This window comes from Strix uralensis, chromosome 12 (genome assembly GCF_047716275.1).
Source record: "Strix uralensis isolate ZFMK-TIS-50842 chromosome 12, bStrUra1, whole genome shotgun sequence".
In the NCBI taxonomy this organism is placed as follows: Eukaryota; Metazoa; Chordata; class Aves; order Strigiformes; family Strigidae; genus Strix; species Strix uralensis.
This window is the reverse complement of record NC_133983.1, coordinates 20,606,548-20,627,081: the sequence shown is the minus strand read 5'-3', so window position 1 is coordinate 20,627,081 and position 20,534 is coordinate 20,606,548. Positions and strand designations below refer to the sequence as shown.

The 20,534-nt window shown below is 35.7% G+C and overlaps 1 protein-coding gene across 5 annotated transcripts in view; it reads right to left on the bottom strand.

Annotated features, from left to right (window-relative positions):
• Positions 1-20,534, bottom strand: part of CDH13 (cadherin 13) — a 516,835-nt gene that overhangs the window by 258,506 nt on the left and 237,795 nt on the right. For all 5 annotated transcript variants that reach the window (XM_074881611.1, XM_074881610.1, XM_074881609.1 and 2 more), the window contains one exon: positions 17,163-17,315. In XM_074881611.1, the coding sequence (XP_074737712.1) occupies positions 17,163-17,315 (153 nt within the window). The remainder of the gene's footprint in view (positions 1-17,162; positions 17,316-20,534) is intronic.

The following is a 20,534-nucleotide window of genomic DNA, read 5'->3' as shown; positions in this document are numbered from 1 at the left end:
CAGGAGGGCATGTCAAACAGAAACATTTTGATACAAACCTTCATCAAGAGAGAGGTCAGGATAGAGATGGAGCTGTCAGTGTATATATAATTGGAAGTCAAAGGAGGAGACTAGGGGTGCACAGACAGAAAGTGGTCAAGACAGCCCAGGGAAAATCCCACAGAAAGGAGATTCATCAGAAGAGATGCTGACAGAACAGCCAGAGATAAGACACAATTAGAAAAAGATGAATTCATGAGAGATGAGGAACCTGAGATTTCCTTATCAAAGTATGATGGACAATGTCAAAAATAGTATTCTTCTCTTAAGGTGAACTAGAATTTTCTTCTCCTGTTTTACTAGTACTCTCGTAAAGTCAACCCTTTCCTTAGCAAGGTGATTGGAAACATCACATATGACATTTACATTGTGATATAATGAACCAACCTAAACTGTGTCAAGTTTTTAAAAAATAAACTCATTTATACATGCCTACCCAGAACAAAAACTTTCAGTGATGTGAAAACAATTACAGTGCATTTCCAAAGTGCCAATATGAGGCACAGTAATTGAAAGCACCATTTAAATAACAATAATATGGATATGAAACATGTACCCATAGTTTATAACAACATGATGTGCTCTATACCATTAACTTTTAATTAACTCCAATTCTGCCACAATTAAACTCAATTAGAGCAGAATGTCTGACATTGCAATTAGCTGTATATAAACACCCCAGTTGGTGTCACATTGAATTAATGTCTCCTGATGGTGGACTCTCTTTCCAAGGATAATGGATTTACCACCATCAGACTGTTAATTGGACCTGGCACCTTATGTGTTGTATGTATCTGAGACATAACACCAGAACTTAGTTTCCTGAACAACTGTGCTTGTCAGAGCTACACAGATTTCAAATGCAACTAGCCAAATTCTTTACTGCACCGTACATTCTGTAATCATTTCCATATAGAAAAGCTCTAAAAATGTGAACATCCCATTTTTTACATCCCAAATTTTACATTCACTTTTATACTTATTTGCTCATCAACAATGAAAATTATTATACAGCAAAAAATACCATATATAGAAAAAGAAATCATGTCTATTAGTAAGCACCACATTTAACGCAATAAATCACTGCTTGTTAGCAGGTTTTATTTGGAATGATCTATTTCTTCTGTCCTTTTTCATATTAGAAGTTCAATCCTATCTCCTGAACAGTCCTACTGAAATTATTTGGTTTTGTCTTAATATACTACAGTCTCAATGGGAAGCAGTTAGACAGTGATTAGTCTCAGTTCAGTATCAGACTGTTGATGCAATTATGCTACCCTGAAGACAGGTATTAAGACGAAAACACCTATCACTCCATTGCCAGCCTCACCACTGTTGAGCAATGCATGCATGACTTAAACCACTTGGTATTAGTCATAAAATAAGTCAGCATTTACTACTAGTAAGTGCACTAGTATCTGACTTTAAGCAGCAAATCTGTGAGATTAAGGTGACAGTATAAGTGAAGAAAGAAAACTGATCCTAACACCTTTAAGAAAATGGTTATTTAAATCCTCTGAATTCCCTAACAACTGTTAGGAAAAAGATAGAACCAAATCTAACACAACAGACAAGTGAAACTGAAATACTGGCTTCACAAGGAAAAAAATGAGCATTTACTTCTCTGCATATTTAACCCTAAAAAAGCTGTAGAAAAAATCTATACACAGTCATATAAAATACAGAAAACTGGAAGATAATCTACCACATCTTTTAAAGAGCTAAATCTTGTTTTAAGAGATTCTTGGTAACTAAAAATCTAATACTAAGTGAAATCAATGAGCAGTAGAGTTACTTAAATACTAAGTGCTTTGGGGTTTTTGTATTTTGAAAATAATGTATTTCAGCTCCGAATTGTAAAGAACCTCTGGCTTCCTTTCCTACCATCCTAATTCCCCCATTTCATTCCTGTTTAGGATAAAAAATAGCCTGTGTAGAAGCTGGTAAATTCTCCATGCTGCTCACACAGGACAAGTTTTGTGTTATGAAAAGGAAAACATTCTCATTAATAAGCAGCTTGAATAAGCCTAGCTTAAAATTATGCTCATAAGCTTCATAAGTATGTCCTAGCATTCTCTGTGAAAAGATAAAAGAAAATTGACCCGGTGAATATGACCATAATTACATGCTTCTCAAAAGTTTTGGGATTCAGAGCAGAATTCATAATTGGTTCAAATCATACCTTTTACATTTGTCATAAAATACCATAATTTATGGTGCCGAATAGCAAAAATTAAAATTACGTAGCTAATATCAGCACATTAGCTTCTCACATAATCCAAATGACAATATCAGCAGAAGCAAAGGATCCTTCAACGTAGGTGCGGCTTTGAGTCACTACTGATGCTGTATGAGGAGTAGCATCTACTAAATCACTAAAACTACTTCTGTGGGGATTAGAATGTGCTCTTCATGTCTGCAGGGTGAGGTGATTAAAATGTGCATATTTTGCAAGAACTGCAGAGATCAAAAGGTCAGGTTCTGTCATCATTTCCAATAACATTGGACAATCATATATGGACTGAGAAGGATAAATGGTGGAAATAGAATAAGTGATGACAAAGCCCAGAACAAAACATAAGGAAGGAAGAAAGGGGGAAACTTCATAACAGGATAGCAAAATACTGCCAGTATTAGGAATAAACATGCTTATAAAATTCTTGGCACTTTATCTGTCATAAGGGAAGGTTCCAGTTTAGTCTCAAATGCAAATGGGTATGCCTGAAGTATCCCTGAGACTGCTGGAACAAAGCATATATCAATACACTGCAAATACTAATTGTAATTGAATATACAATGCCCACACTGTCATTTTAAATACTTTGAGCAGAATCTATTGGAAAAAAATCATTATGTGCTACAGACGGCATTTATTTGTAATTATTTTCAGTGAATCAGATCTTCAGTATTTTCAAAAATCAATGGAATTTCCTCTGTAAGGTGAAAAACTGCAAAAAAATACATCATATCTTTTTTGTTTACTAATTGCTACTATTCTAAGAGTTTGATTTACAAACAGAAAAAAAGGCTATTGATAACAGCTTTTATTCACAATACAAACCTTTGTCAAGTCTGTAATCTGACTGCTATACTTTGGGGAAATGACTTGAAGCCTTTCTAAGAGATACAATTTTGCCTTTAATTGCAATTTTAATTCAGAATTCAACTAATCAATTCACTAATCCCACTCACTAGAATTTTGGAGACAACTTGCTTTTCATATTTCAGCCTGGGTGGATCAGCCAAGAATTGACATGGGAAATTATTTATACGCTTGCATCTACAAGTTCAAAGCATGTGGTAGAGGTAGAAAGCACAGCACTGATCAAAGTTACCAATAAAGAAACAGAATAAAATTAAATGCATATCCTCAAACACCTCAATTCCTTTAAAGCATTTTCTTTAATAAATACATTGCAAATATCAATTGCAAGTAGGTTTAACAGAAACTGAATATCACTATCATTAGATGACTTAGTACCTTAAAATTAATAGTGAATGTTAATTTTGCAATTTAAAACCTGAAAAAAATGCAGTGTGTTTTTCAAATTGAATTGTTAATATATTAAAGGTTACAAATGCAGTTACAGTCTTCTACTTCTGTACTGTCACATCTGTGTTCTGCAAAGCTGAATGACAAGTAAATTACATATTTGGAGAAACAGTTTGCTGGCTCTTAAAGCCTATAAACATAGCAGATTGTGCTTTAATTTGCTGGTTTCATGTACAGCAGATCCACCATTCAATAAGGTCAACGTCATTACATACACCCTGTAGAAGACCACACAGCACAAATTTTCACATCCCAAGATTTGAACTTAGAAACACTTTAGGCCTGACAAGTACTGAAATTGCTGTTTTTTTCTCCCAGTCTCTATTGGAAGCTCTAGATTTCTGACTGAGACAAAGATTGCAGCCTTCTCTGAGGAAAAACTCCAGTTGCTGGGAATAAGGCCTTCAGACCTGTGACTGCCAAGACTCTTGAATGAAACTCACGTCTCTCTGTATACAGTGGGGGGCAATTGTCACACTGATCACGGGGAAACTAGAAGCTCCAATAGAATGGCTAGCTAGTAGGGTATTCTTCCATATCAAATGGCTTCTCTTCTCTTTAGAGGGGAAAACGTAAAATACAGTAAAGTTGCATAGCATTTCGGGAATATATGTTCTTTTTAGAACAATTTCTTTACTCCCTTTTTGTCCTCTCCACTAGGTTTCCCTAGCAGCAAGGAAAAAAATGGAAGTTTTTTGCAAATTGTTTTAGATAACAAGAAAAATAGGTAATTTAAAACTGTCATGGTTATCCTCCCTTTTAGTAACTTTGAAGTAGAAAATCATAACTCTGTTATTTAACGCTATTAAACCTTCTAAAACTAATGGAAATATAACAACAAGCTTTACTTGTTCCCATCCACAAATAAAATCTGTAATCTGTATTCACATCACCTGTGTATTATGTATACATAATACATTTAAGAAATACATAGAATAATAGAGCCTTAAATAGATAATAGAGATTTTCAATGCATTGCATTCAGATATCTGAATTACCATTATGTAAAATAAATACTAAGAATAACGCCAGAGCAAAGGTTGGGATGAATTCTGCGAAGACGAACTCTCTATTTTGCAAATTTAAACTGCAAATACAACTGCACAAAAAGGTACACTATAACACATGCTAATGACAAAAACTATAAGAAATCATAATTAATATTTCTCCAAGCCTCTCATGCATATAACCATTTCAGACAGAGTTCTTCTGGCTCTATACCACCTTCTCCAATATTTTACCCATGTGCTTTCCCACTCAGAAACCTTCAGTCCCAACCAGACTGTTTTATGATCCTCTACATTTTAGTATTGGAAGATCAGAAGAGATCGAAGCATAATATTTACCAGCCCCTGCTCCTGCTGCCAGCAGTCTAACAAGTTCAGACAAAATGTTTCAAATATGATAGAAATGCTCTGAGAAAAATGTCCTTATGGGGTAACTTCAAAAGGATCAGGATCACAGTTAATGTATCTGTCCTTGTAAACTTCTAGTCACACGGCTGCATGAGTTTTGCCAGTAACTACTGAGACCTGTTCTATCCTCTAAAGAGAAATTTTGAACAAAGTACCTCAAAACAAAAAGATCCATCATGTGAGTTTACATGAACGATATAAACAAATTATCTGCTGAAAAATCTTAAACTTAAGTCACAGCTCTTGTTAATGAGCTACTAGAAAATAAAAAATGCAGACATTCACATAAATATAGCTTCATTTTAAGGAATACGTCTAATTATGAAATAATTAGTAATGACCTGAGTAAACCAGGACAAATACAGCAAGACTTTTATAATCTACATGTTAACAAAATGATGCCAAATAAATTTCCATATTAAAGTCTCTTCACACAGCACTCTCTAAATATTTATAACTGTAGTCCCCTACACCTCTCTCACTCATTTGTTATTATGTATTGAAAAAGATCTAAAGAAGGAAAAATGTGAATACAGAAGGATCACCTGTTTCCATGAACGTTTTCACCACAAAAGACTAATAAAGGGAAAAATGGAGATTCTCACAGCTCTGCTTGCAACATGTAGCATTTCCAACTCTTACATTTTTATGAGTTTCATTACAGTTAGTGGTTTTCTTGAAGTTCCACCTATCGAGTCCTGTCATATTTTCATTTAAAAGAGATAAATATATAACTGCCAAAAAGAACAAAAAAGTTCAGATGATGTGGATCAAAAAAAGCCCAGAAGTCAGATTAAAAACAACTCAATGCATCAGTCAAACTCTCACACAAGTTCTGGGGCTCTGACACATTTTAAATTCTTGGGACAGGTAACATTTCAGATGGTGAGAGTAGGATCCCTAAGGTTCAGCATGACTGCAGTCTCCACAAATAACTTAGAAATACTGTAATTAAGAAATAATGATAGTGCAGTAGCAATTTCATGCTCTCAAGCATGGAAACAAGATTTCCATTTGACGGCAATAGAAGCAAGATTTGAGTGGAATAGACAAAGTAGTTGTATATAAATGTTAGGATATGCTAAGGTTTATGATATCATACGTTTGTGCTTATGCATTGACATATACTTTTGAACATATCTGTAGGTATTTAATCAAAGTATAGCAGAAAAGCAACCTGCATGCACACATATATGCAACAGACTGAAGGGCAGCTGTATTTTTTCAAAGTGAATTTGTATATAAATTAGTCTCTTATTGTTTGATTGGTAAATGTTATCAGTCAGAAAGATATTCACAAAACACGGATTTTCTTACATTCTATTTCCTGTAAACACTACAGAGTTCATCTGTGATGCAAGAGGAAAATGGATTCTATTTGTGCCCATGCAGCATCAGTCAAATTGTTAACTTACGTCTAGCTGCAGGGCCAAATTGTGCTGCTAGAGTCACCCATTACACACTACTGAAGAATAGTTAATTGCCATCAGTGTGGGAACAGACAGATAGCTAATATATTGGGGGGGGAGGTGAAGGGGTGGGAGATAACCCACAAAGGGTTCTAATTTCATTTCCACAGACTAAAATTTAAAATTTTACTATCATCCACCTACAACTGGTCATCTGCCTCATCCATGGGCCTGAGAAACAGATGAATCATGCAGTGGACTTAAAATTTTAAAAAGCCAGAAAGCTTTGAAGATGACACAGGCAAGTGGATCCTGGACTCCAATCATTTTTTTTTTTTTTTTTTTTACATTTCTTTTTGCAGCAGAAAGTAATTATGATATCATTTTAATAATGGAGACTTCATGGTCCATACTGCCTTTTTTCCTCAGAGTCGTCTACAAACATGGAAAAAATACACAACATTGAACATGCTATAGAGGGGGCCTATGAAACAATTACATCATATTAGGACTCCTAAACCTCGCTGCAAGAAAAAGCAGATGCAGAAAGATTGGATTTTGAAGAAAACTTAACTGCATATTCAACTAGACCATGATACTTAAGTGATGAGATTTGTTGTAGCCTAATTCCCTCTAATGATGTTACAGAAACATGTGCAATGGAACACAGAATGCACAAATTGAATCATTGAAGCATGCTCATTTCTTAATTTTATACAAATCTTTTCACATATCTTGCAAAAATATCATGCCACTCCACATTAAAACTTCTGCATAAAAATAACAAACCTGTTTAGTGTTTTTGCCAAAACCACATACATATACAACTTTTAAATTATGACCCACTATCTTACAATAATTTTAGAGAGATCAAGTATTAAAGCCACAGTTCTGAAGTCACAGAACTAAATATTGTATCAGGTGTTCCGTGCTACAGCTCCCTTTTTGAGGCTGACCACTTTTAAGCAGACCACAATTCCAGCATTGACAGAATTAAGTATTAGAATTATTTTTAATAAACTAAATGCTAAGAATTTCCAGCCAATCATATACTTCTTACATTAATATCCATAATTTGATGGAAGAGATATGTTGTCTAAAATACATTAAAATGGAAACAAAACTCAATTTTTCACTGAAATTTCTTAGCATCATGTATTAACTACGTAGGCTGTTTCACAAAAAGCGAAGAAAGGGTATGGTCACGTAGTAAGTTATCCAAAGACAAGAATTTCCAGAACACAGGTTTCTAAAGGAACTTATTTATGAACACAGCAGATTAGAATGGATAAAGCAGTACAGCTTTTGCAAAGACAGTGGAAAGTTCTATATAATAACAAAACAAATTCATGCTTAGATGATGGTTATGCATAACCCTAGCAACACTATTTATAAAGAGCATAAAACAGGTCAGTATGTCTGAATACGGAATTGCAAAGAGTGTAAGAAAAGTCTAGGTGAATGACTTAAAACATCAAGACAGACAGGGGGAGTAGAAAGGTTATGGAATGAAGTTAAAAGTGCAAGGGAAAAAAAAGATGCAAGAAAGTGGAAAATGAAAAGAAGATTGCAGGAGAGGATAAGACAGGTAATATGATTTTCTTCAGGTACATAAAGAACAAGAGGTCAGAAAGGAGACAGCAGGTCCTCTAGCTGCAGACAGGAAATTATTGACAAAAAATATAATGAATTCATTGCCTTAGTTCTCAAAAAAAAAGAAAAGAATAAGATATAGTTATTACAGAGCATACCCCAGCTTTCATTAAAAAAAAGAAGCTATAGATTGTGATGGAGCCACATTTCCAAGATAAAGAAATAGCCGTAGAAGTCAAGGTCTTTCCAAGCAATTAGAACATTAAGATTCTGAATTTCCTCCAAATATCTAAATAAGACAGACTTCGTTCTTTACTGGGAGAAACAACAGATATAGAGATTTGAGCAACCAAACTGCAAAAATTTCTGAATCATATTCTGAATGTTACTAACGGACTAGGAAGAGCTTAGTGTGGCAAATTAGCAAAGTAAGGCCAGCTGCTCAAGACTTTGACTTGAGCCACAAGAAAGGTACTCTATTTCAAAATACACACTGCAACATTTTTGCATGCTTAGCAAAGGATCGAGAAGCTCAGAATTTGAGCACTTTCTCCATATAAAAACAACCAAAAAATATATACCTAATAAGAGATGAAATAGGACCCTCCTCGCCATTCATAAAGGCAAGATTAATAGTTTCTACTTAATCTATGGTTAGTTGGCAGAATGCCAACATATCAAAATGGGTTCAAGAAAAGTTTTTGAGCAGGAAAAAATTTCCTAACCAAGCTGTTTGACACCAACTGAAAAAAATGTTCCTATCTTTCCACTAAACTTCTAAGCTGCAGCTTTGTGTACATGAGCGTAATCAGGCACATCCGAGTACACAAATGTGTACAAAAATGTGATAAATTGCCCAGAACTAGGATACACACAGTAATGGGTAGTGCAGACTTAAGTTGTAGGAGCTCACCTAGTCCTTCCCTCCCCTCCATTCAGAGCTGACATGCCCTTGCTGGGGAGGATAAGACATCAGCAGCCTGTGAAACTGCAGTCATGTCCATCACTACATAAGGCTGCAGTTACGAGTGTTTGCAAGGCAAGACTCCTGCCTTTCGCTGTAGGAAATCATGAGGTCTGGGGAAAGGGCAAAGCATCTTCCTAAGTATTTATGCTGTGCCAAGAACAGTGAGCCTTCAGCAAGATATTTTGAGGTTTGCTATAATACAAATAGACAAGGAAAAGAAACAAACTGATCATGCTAAAGAGTGAAGTATCATGATGACATCTAAATGCCTTCAAATGCAATTAATATGTAACAACAAAAGTAGTTTCACAGACTATTAACATAATATGACAAAAATTATATTAGTCTCCTTTTACTGAGCACATCATTATTCTTTCCAGGAATGGTGTTCTATTAGAAAATAATTCTAATAAAAAATAAACAAACAAAACCATGAAACCAAATTTTGTGTCATTTGTTACTGTCTCAGTAAACTCCAATTTTTCTTTATTTCTTACTGCTGTGAATTTCCACCTCCCACTCTTCAATGAGAAAATACTAATTTTGCCTGGTGTTTGGAGTCTGCATTATTTTTAGCGTGGAAATCCAAGCCCACTACCTTGTCTTGACAGTTATAGGTTATAAACAAACCTTTGTCAATTTTTCCCTTTAATGAAAATTTACTCTGTTCCTCCTACAAATGACATGACAGTGCCGTTGAACAGCAGGAATGTCAAAGCCATGCAAGCAGTTAGATCTAAGAATAAAGCATATGCCCTCCGACAAAACTAACTGTTGACTTTTGTAAGCTTTCCACATAAATGATATGAGGTTGCTAGTGGCTTCTGAAATGAATCACAGTGCCCTGCTGGTATCTCATAACATTAAGATCTACAATATGTACTGAATAGACTATTTACAGTAAAAATGAACAAGATATGGTAAATTAGAGAGTTTATATAAAATAGATATCTTGTTCCCCCAAGAAAAAAATGGGGAAATATACATAAAAATAACATGAATTTTAACTTCATTTCTTGTCAGGTTTTTTTTCTATCCCATAAACCAACCTTGGGAGAGAAAGAGATATTTCCAGTAACTGGAAATCCTATTTATATCCCAGCTGCACAAGCAATTATTTAAATCATACTTTTAAGAAATGTGACTCTACGTAAAATTTATATGCTCAGATATTTGATTTAGCCACACAGTTATGGTGACCACCTTATTTTTGACCTCGGTAAACAATCGATGCCAAAAAGTTCCCCATGAATTCAGGAGTCTGACCACACAGATCTCATCAAAGAATCCAGACCTTTGTTTCTGCTGGGTTTGTTCCTGTTGCTGCATTTCTGCTTCCAGGTTTGATGAAATATCTGTTAACACTTAATCTTGCCATTTCATAATCTCAATGGAAAAAAAAAAAAGATTAAAGAAATACTAATTATCTTTTAACAAACAATGCCTGTTTTTCTCCAATTTATGGCATCCTAAAAAAAAAAAAAAAGCCTTCTATGCCTAAATCAATTTGTTACAGAACAGGAAGCAACAATTTTTTGACTAATCCATCACTCTAAGTTTTTAGATGAAAAGTGGATTTTTAGGTTGACAGATTCATTTACTTCACCCTTTCCATACACAAGTAAAAGCAGTGCTAAGTTTTGAACAATCATGTCAGAAACAAAGTTCAGTACCAAGCTGGTATTGTCAGAACAAAGAACAAGTTTCTGTAAGACTCAGAGTCCTCTATAGCATAATGGTATTTTATGAACAGGTGCTTTATTGGAGATTACAGACACCAACAGTTGCTTGTTAATGAGAGACAAAGAGACATACAGAGCCTCGTATCAAGCACCCTAAATTCATTCAAGGCCTCTCAGCCAAGTTGCCCTGGAATAAAGGTCTTGCTGGGGAATGAGATTTGTATAACCGATGGAGCTCATGTGCACACTACGTCAACCGAACACACCATCAGCAGTACTGAAACTTCACTGCTCCAAAACTTTTGGCTGCAGTGAAAGTTTCAGAAAGAAGAGTAACAACAGGTAACATTAACCCCAGAGCAGACTATCTGAACTTCCTGCATTTTGTATCTTCAAGACTTGTTGAAGTAGAAGGGATTCTGATACAAAAGTATTGATTTCCTCCTTCCTATAGGAAAAACCCTATATTGGAATAATAACAGTATAACTGAGTTTCAACGTGAATTGACCAATGTCTGATGCTAAGCCTGATGCTGTGCTAACACAGGTTTATAGAAATTATATTACATGAACAGGAGTGCAACTGCTGAGATGTAAGTCTCTGTGCTAGCTTAAGATTATTATGCCTACCTCAGGATATGGAGCAGCCTGCAGTTCCTTCATGTGCAGCCATGATAGAGGCTGCCCATGGTTTTCTGAGATCCTACCTCTAGCAATTCATTATTTTTAGCATTTACAGTGATGAATTTTCCTCTTTTGCACAGGCATTATCATCAGCTTGCTTACTGAAAAGGGATAGCTAAATTTCAAGTAACACTGCCACGCAACAAACTAATGGCACTTTCTCAGTCACTGTTCATTTCTTTCTCTGTGGTCAAAATATGAAATTAATTCAAAACAGTCCCCCTGAATTTATCTAGTGCCCCAACATGTGAACACATCAATGGATATATACATAAACACAGCCACCATACAAAGAAAAAAACATAAAATCTCATACACTCTCTACTTAAACATGTGTAACACAATGTACAGGAGATCTTTTCTACTGCCAGAATTTTCCACTGTATGTCAGTTGATGTAATTACAGCTCATTTATACAAATAAGTTTCTAGCTGATTAATAATCATATCCAATAGCCGCAAAAGAACTCTTTTTTTTTTTTTTTTTCAGGGCAAATTTTTTTCTCCTTGTTAAATAATCAGGATTCTTCCCTGAAAGTTTCTACTCTACCATTATTCAAACTTTTTTTGATGTAACAGATGCAGTTCGGGTTTGGGACCACCAGTATTTTAACAGGTTTTCTCTATGTATTACTGATGCTTCAATTAAATCAAGTATATTTTACTGAAATTTACATCTCTACAAGACCAAGCCCCTCTTCCATGGAAGGCTGAGTGACTTTTTTTTCAGGATATTGGTGGGAGATGACTTAGGCCTGACATGCTCCAGCTTTAGCTCAAGACAGAGCCGATCATCTACACTTCAGACAATTCTGCCAGCGCAGATAACCAAGATTAAAATACAGTTTAGACCAGTCTTGAAGTTAGAAGCGAGTTTGTGGTTTTCCTTCCCAAAGAGAAGCATGCTTCTGTGTGCTGTCTATATATCTCCACAGTGCATATTGCAGAAATTCAGTAGCAGGGTATGATAAATCATTCTGAAAAGGATGTGGCTGCACTAAAATGGACTTACACAGAAGACAAATTCGTTCTTCTGTACAGGATAAATTACAGCTGTTCACTTCCAGTTTTTGCTACAGTAACACTTTCAGTATCTGCAAAAATGCGTTCAAGTACTTAAAACTCTTTCTCACAAAATATTCCTTGGCACCTGACCAAGCTAGTTTTCCTCATGATTGTGAAGAATTTCCATTATTGGTTCCATATTAAACACAGAAATAGAGTCCATTAGGACTCCAGCATCACTCTAAATGTTTGTCTCGGTCACAGAAACAACAGTCTCACATAACCTACACTGAAGCATTTCACACTAGAGATTTGATTGCTGTTGCCTGGTCTGAATTCTTTAGCCTGTTCTCAGTCTACTTGTCATCCAACATGTAGAAACAATACTACATAGAACAAATACTCCTAATTTGCTTTTCAGTCCTGTTAACATACGCTTTCTAAATATCTCAGTCTGTCACTACCAGTTGCAAGGCACCCTTTCACAGAAGTGTGATCTGTCATTATAAAAAAGCTGAAAGTTGATTTCACACCTCTGCTTGTTAAGTATTTTCTAAAGCAAATAAAGCTCTTTACTTAAAAAATAATTAAAACTAACTCTTCATTAACAGTTCAAATTGCCTAGGTAAATTTGGTCACAGCTCTAATTTGCACACTGTCGCTGAATAGTTTTATCAAGCCTCTTCATTTCATGCTTGCAAAGGATCACCTTCTGATTATTTCTCTTCCACACGTATTTACACTTGGCAAGCAGTTATGAAAAAACCCATCAATGATGGCAACATCCTTTAAAATCTGGAGGCCCAACTGAAAGCCCCCCATTGACTGGTTGGCAATTTGCCACTGATGCTTAAGAGGTTACATGCAGTGGTAAGTGATGGCAAATAATTTCATTACAACTTCAGGCTTTGTCCTATACCCAAGGAATGCCAAACCAAAATCTCAATGCCTAACCAAAATCTTAACTGTAAAAAGTTAAAGGAGTATTGTTCACATTTCTTCCAAGTCTACCCTACTTTCGGTAAAGAACAAAACATAGTTCTTCAGCAATTTTTGTCATCTTGGTCATGGTAATCAATATATACAACTCTTCCTGCTTCTACTTGCATTAAAGCATTCTGTCTACGAATACATTAGCTATGTAAATGTAAGATTTTGAAAATGACCTCAGTGTGTTGAATTAACAGACTACCCCATAGCCAGTGTTTTTCAGCCAGTCCTCACTGACCCTCCATTTGAACATTTCCCAATTCACTAGTCTTTTATCAACACTTAACACAACTAGAATTCCAACTTCATTGGAATCCATTAGTTCTATTATTGCAGCTCTTTTTAGAAGCACTCGATTTTGTTTGCAACTGAAAAGTCACTAATATTTCCGTTCTGCTTGAATTCGAAAAGACTGGGTCCAAAGTGAACTCAGATTAATGGCAACTTTTGGATGGGGTGTACCTCACTGATTTGGACTAGAAAATCGATTTTCAGTCTCCCCACAAAGTACCTTCATCTGTTTTTACACATCTACATTTTAAATACTAAATAAGTGATTTGCCATTGTCTGAAATTTCCAACTAGTGTTATTCATCCTGAGAGAAAACCAAAGACATTATTTTTAAGAGAGTATTTGTATAACTGAACACCTTTTGCTCCCACTAAATAGGGGCTACCTGCTTATCTCACCAACCCATCAGCAATTCAATAATATGCCCATATCCTGCTTAAGCCCCTTCTTCAGAGCATCATTTATTAGTTTCATCAACAGGCTGTAGCAAGACCCAAAACAAAAACATGCAATGTAAATCCTCTGGTTTACTCTGACCCAGAGAATTCCTATCAGGATGCTCTTTATCAAACCTCTTTAGAAGACAAAACAAATTACTACACACTTTTCTGAAACAGTCTGTCTTTGCTGGGCGTAACAACGTCCTTACATCCTCTTCTTCATAAACAGCTTTCACTTAAAACTGAAGCTGACTGACATTCTCTGACCTTTAAGGAGACACCCCACAAAGTTACAGGGACAAAGACACCAGAAGCATCTACCTTTCCCATTGCAAATGTGATTTCATTAGTGGAGTTCTATACACATAAGAAAAAAAAAATTACTAATGGTTAATGTCAATGTAGTGGCTTCTGGACTTTTGCTGTCTCACCCAGCCTCCTCTGGCAGAGTTTCATTTTCTCAATAGAAACCATCACATTTTCAAATGTGCAGGTGATTATGTCAGAAATACTACGACAATTAATCACACCAACACTAATATTTTGGTGGAATTTCACATATTTGTCCATTTTTTAACAATTTAACTGGTTTCATAAAAAAATAGACTCAAAGCAATCAAATAAGTCTGTTCCAGAGGGGGTAGGGCGTCATTAATGTAGCTGCCTTACATTCCTCTTGCCAGTTTGAGTTTCTTTTGCTAACAAACAAAATCTAAACTCCTCTGAAAACAGAACTGCCATGCAAACGGGCTGCACCAAATAGACTGGCAGGCCCTGACCCTCAGACAGATTTTTTCACTCTATTTTAAAATGTTTTCTATCTTTTACTAAAAATAAAATATTTAAAAATAAGCAGTAGAGGGGATTAACTCAGACAATCAACAGTTGTCTGAGTAAAATTCAGTACCCCTCTAGTTTAATCACATTTCTCTTGTAATGAATGTACAGAAAAACTCCTACAAGTTTTTTGTTATTCCTCCAGAAGAAAGAGGGCAGTAAAAAGCAGAATTTCAGTCAATGAAAGAAACAACAAAAAATTTTTGTAATAGATTAAATATTCTTAGCTAATTTAAAACATTTTGAGGTACACAGATAGTAAAATCTGCAAAGTTCTATGAAATACTGTGATCACTGAAGGTCTATTTCGTGCCCTATTAACATTTTTTAAATCCTTATCTCTTGAGTATATATGCACTAAGCCTAGGAAATAAATCAGTGCTCATGCACAGCAGCCCTCTGTGTAGCTGGAAGGATTCAAACAGATTTCATCTTTTTATCCTTGTTCCACCACTGATTATATACTAGATAGCATGATGGCTTGCAAAGAACTTGTGCTCTTTCATGGAGATCTATTCTTTCCTTGTTTGCCCTTTGCTTTGAACTTTTACTTTCAGGACATCAATACTGGGCAGGGGGGAGCTCAAACAAAAGCAGAAAACAAAAACACGTTTGAGAGAAATTTAAGGGTCTTTCATGTAATTCGTCTTTCAGTGTACCAAGGAAATCAGGGGGAAAATCCTGCTGCCTTCCTGACACCATGATACATCTTTATTGGAAAACAACGGGCTGGATTCAGAGACAGACTAATCAAGTTGAGGGTTCTCCTGAAGAACTTTTCAACTACATTTTGCACAACAGGATGCCAGTGAGCATGCTGAGCAGAGTGCTATATAACAGGTTAGAAAGCACTACGGCCTATTAGGATATACATTCACATTGCTCTGGATAATCTACTACACTGTGCTATTTGTATATAGCTTGCATTGCTTCAGAAAGGCTCCTCTAGGGAAATCTTTTTGTCTTAATTTAAGTGTATACTTTGCCAGATCAGATAGGAGAGCCATTTGTGGTTTGATGCATTAGGTTGAAAAGACTACTATGATTTTCCAGCAAAAAAATATTCAAGGTTTATACTGAACACATTAAGGTGGAAAGCCACTGATAAAATAAGAAACAGCTGGTAAATGAAGACAAGGAACAGTGTTAAAAAGAGAAACTGCAATGTTTTTCTTTTAAGAAGGACATCAGTAACTACCATAAATCCTATGCGAGTGGTTAACATACATTTCACTGTAGACCCAGATGAGAAATAGATGTTTAAGTGTTGAAAACCAACATATGGTAAATTTTAGCAGTGCTGTTAGAGCTAGTGTGACTAGTCATCTAACTGGCAAACTCTTCCAGCATTGAAAGTACAAGTATCAGTTACTACACAGTAGAAGACAAAACAAATAGGTCAGGGATGTCGGTTAGAACTGTCACCAGAGCCTGTGCCCCACACGGGCTGGAGCACCGCGTGCTCCCTGCTACATGAGGATACAGAGCTCGGTCCCTCATGCTGGGGCAGAAGTGGCAATGTGCAAAGGTACCAGCCATGTAGCATTTTGAATTCTGCTGCTCACAAAGTAGCCAGACACAATTTATCTGACAGCATGTTTCAAGAGATGTATAGGAAAGATGAATTAACAGATGCTCTATTTATACTATGCACTTCAGGACATCATGGTGCAGTTACTTTGCAGATTTCGGAGATCATTTGTTAGAATTTCAGTGGGGAGAAACATAGCATTTACTGACAAGGAAAGGAATCTTTAGTAAAATCTTTGTAGGAGACATACATCTGACAGATGTATCTGCTAACATTTTCATATTAACAGAATCTTCTTTATCTCTATTAAAGATATCCATTACTAAAAATGGAGTTGAATAGTGTATTCCATTGACAGCTTGACAATAAAGAAGAAAGAGTATAACCATGTAGTACCTTAGTGGCAACTTCCCGAAAAGATCTCCTTTTGTCCAAACATAATTTTGTATTCACAATCAAATGCATACACGATGTTCAGACAGTAATTCTACTAAAGATAAATTACAGAAATTACATGCAGAAAGCAGAGTAGAGTTTTTATTGAATGTAAAAATAAACACATTTACTATTTCCAAAGGACAAACGCTTCTTCTGGAAATTTTATAAGACAGTAGCCGCAATTTAGTCTTCAATAACTGCAGCTCTTTCAAAAGGAAATACACATTAAAAAAAAAAAAAAAGTATTATAAACATAGAGGCACAGATTCTATTGCTACAAGTACTCACCTCATAATTGGCAATTGCTTCTCTATCAAGGGCTCGGGTCACTGAGACATCCCCACTGATCTCATTGATTCTAAAAATTCCTTTTGGATCTTGATCTACTCCCTTACCAGAGAGTCGAAACTTCGCTCCCTCTGTCCCTTCCCTGCTGATGACCTGCATGACACAAAACAAGAAGTTACAGGATATATTATAAAATCTTCTAAAATAATTCTAAAATTACATAAACCATTTGATCTTTAATCTAATGTTGAGGTATATTCCCTGCCAATAATATATAACTATAAAGCATTGTTCATGGTAATACACAATATATAACTATAAAACACAGTTACAATCATTCAGAAAACCCTGTGAATTCTTGGGTTAAACCCCAGAAAAGCTACTCATGTCCTTAGCCAGTTCCTATCTTATCTTTACTGTCTTCTAGTTCACTACTTAATATTTCTATTATTCCATTGCTACTGTATTCATTCTATGTCTAGAATTTGACATTTTATTTAATTTTATTTCTTTTTCCAGTTAAATTGATAAAACAGCTATAAACTTACAAAAAAAGAAACATATTCCATTGAGTGGCATAAAGCGTACTTATTTCACAACAACCCTTACAATACCAGATAGCCATCGTAGCCATCACACATTATTTTCCAATTAGTCAGTCCTTTTTATTAGTCATCGTAAAGTCATTACAAAATAGACTACTTTCAGGTTGTTTCCCACCCTCCACTCCCTTCTACAGTTGTCCTTTCCCAGGATTTTAAACCAAGGGAAAAAACTCCTCATGAAAATATTTGGGTATCCTGCCCAGAACTCTGCATAGTCACACAGTTGGAATTCCTTCACTTTCCAAATTTATATGTATATTTGTATATATACACACACGTGTGTATGGAAACTCCTTGTTACTATCACTACCTTATTTCCCCATAAGGAAAAAAAAACAAAACAAAAAATCCTATTTCTAGGCTGTCTCACATTAGGGACAGTAGCATATGCAAATTTGCAGAGCTACACAACATTTGTTATAAGCTACATGCTTTGCAAATTTGTATTTGTACACCAGAATCTAGAAGGATTATAAATTAATCTTGCCCTTTAAGGCTGACAAACTTGCCAAGCCATTCCTTCCCTCTGCTGTTTCATGTTCTTTTGTTTCCAGCAATTTTATATCGTTAGTATTTCCGCAGAAACATTAAGTCAAATATTTATATGCTGGTCTGAATTACAGCTCAGGAAGAGGAAGGGGAAAAAGTGGCCTTAGAAATTTGGACCTGCTCCCATTTTGAGATAATAAATATGCAGGGTGTTTAATAATGTTCCTGAGGAAATGCGTGTTTGGTGCCCTATTGCTGTGGGTTCAGCAATGCTGGTTTGCAGATTACTGGGCAGTGAGATTTTGACTAAACTCCATAATCATTATTCCTTTATTTTAATTGAGAAAAAATTGCCACAAGTTATGAAACAGGAAATCCGCATTTTCAGAGATAAAGTTTCAATTCTCAAACCCTTTGGGGAAGGGAGAAATTTCAAAGTAAAAACCTGTTTCACCTTTTTTTTTTCCTCCTCCTTCCAAATCAGAAACACTAATGGATGAAGTTTTCTCGTGTATTTTTGAGCATGTCATGCCAAAGCACAGAGGCAGACAACACTGCAAGTGACAAAAGGGCAAAGTAACTTTGTAACTTCAGGTTTTGTGATGAAACTGAAACTTAATGGTTCCCACTGAAAAGTTACCTGCTGTTCAATTCATTTTTTGACCAATCCCTGGTATTTTTTACATCAAGCCTAAAAATACGTGTTTTTCTTAACATAAATCTATGCTTACAATTTTGCAATGTCATGACCATTGCTCACTTTTGTAGGGAAAAGATTAATTGATCAACTTCTGCCCTGACTTCTGAGACTTATTACAAGACAAGTGCACCCTCCCATCTAATATGAGAACAGTAGTTTGAAAGGCCTGAAGCCAGCCACAGGCCACCACAAAAATATGATTCAGAGATGTCTACACAACTGCCATTTCCACCATGGTCAAACATTACCTAATTGTTCATGACAAATTTAAGATGTAGTATAGGTGCAATGTCCCAGTTGTAACAAGTCACAGAAAGAAAGCAGAACAAATAACAGTCTGTGCAAAGGAATTTATCTGAAAAATTCCAGATAATCATATATAGATCTTTCTCCACACTAGAAAGGCAGAAGTGTAATAATAATAATAGTAATAAAGCTCCCTGCAAACCTCACTGGAGGGAAAATTTCCTTTCAACTCCAAATCTGGCAAAGATCTTAACCCTGAGTTTGATGGAAAGACATGTCAATGTGGTACCCAAAAGATTTGTACTCCTTGGGGCTACAAGATGTCCCATATCTCATCCTCACTTTAGCTATCAACCATTCTTTAGCTTATAATGTATAAAACCAACAGAGTTACCAGACAGCAGACGTTTTTCTAAGTGACTGGATGTGTCCATTCAGCTTCTTTAAAGCTTCAGGAAGCAGTCACATTCATGGTGCAAGTATGTGCAGACCCTTCTCTCCTATCTATTTACCCATCTGTGTATCTAGTTATTGCACGGCGACTTATGCTTGATATAGTAATAAGCAGCCTAAGTTAGAAATGCTTCATGTACCACTGCATCATTTCTTCAAGAACAATGGTGGTCACAAAAAAAGTAATTTTCAGAAGCATGATTCTTTAAAATGTTTAATTAGCCACAAGATGGAGCTACATACTCCCAGGAATGTAAGGAAGAACATTAACATCTCCTAATTAAGATGCTTATATAATGGCTGCATAGTTCAAAGAAAGTGCATTTCCCAGTTCACACTAAGCTCAGTACAATGAAAAGTTTAATAAAAATCAGGCTTAATTTGCCATATGGTTTGGTGCTTCAACAAGAGCAAGGAAGAAAGAACAGGAGGATTGTCTGACATCTCCTCTGGCAAGACTGCTATTCTGAATACTGTCATAAACACAGCACTGTTCATATGAAAATTTCCTAGCTTACAATGTATTTACAGAATGACATTTTCCCAACTTACCGGCTGAGAAAAACAAGGCCAGATTATTTCTGCTGGAATGTTTACTATGGAATGTCATTTTTACGTTTCTAAAATACGTAAATTACTTTCCCACAGTTACTACTACCTGAAGCCCAGACAGAAACGCTTATTTCCATACTTTGTTCACAGCTTTAGGAACTTCAGTGCAGGTTCTAATAGTGAAATGTCTGCACCATATGACAGTGGCTATGTGTTGCATACAAAGACCCTTCACATTCTTAGGAAATGGTCCAGTTAAGGTAGCACAGACCTAAGCACTCACCTACTGAGAATATGGATAAGGCAGGCATACATTATCTGGCCTCC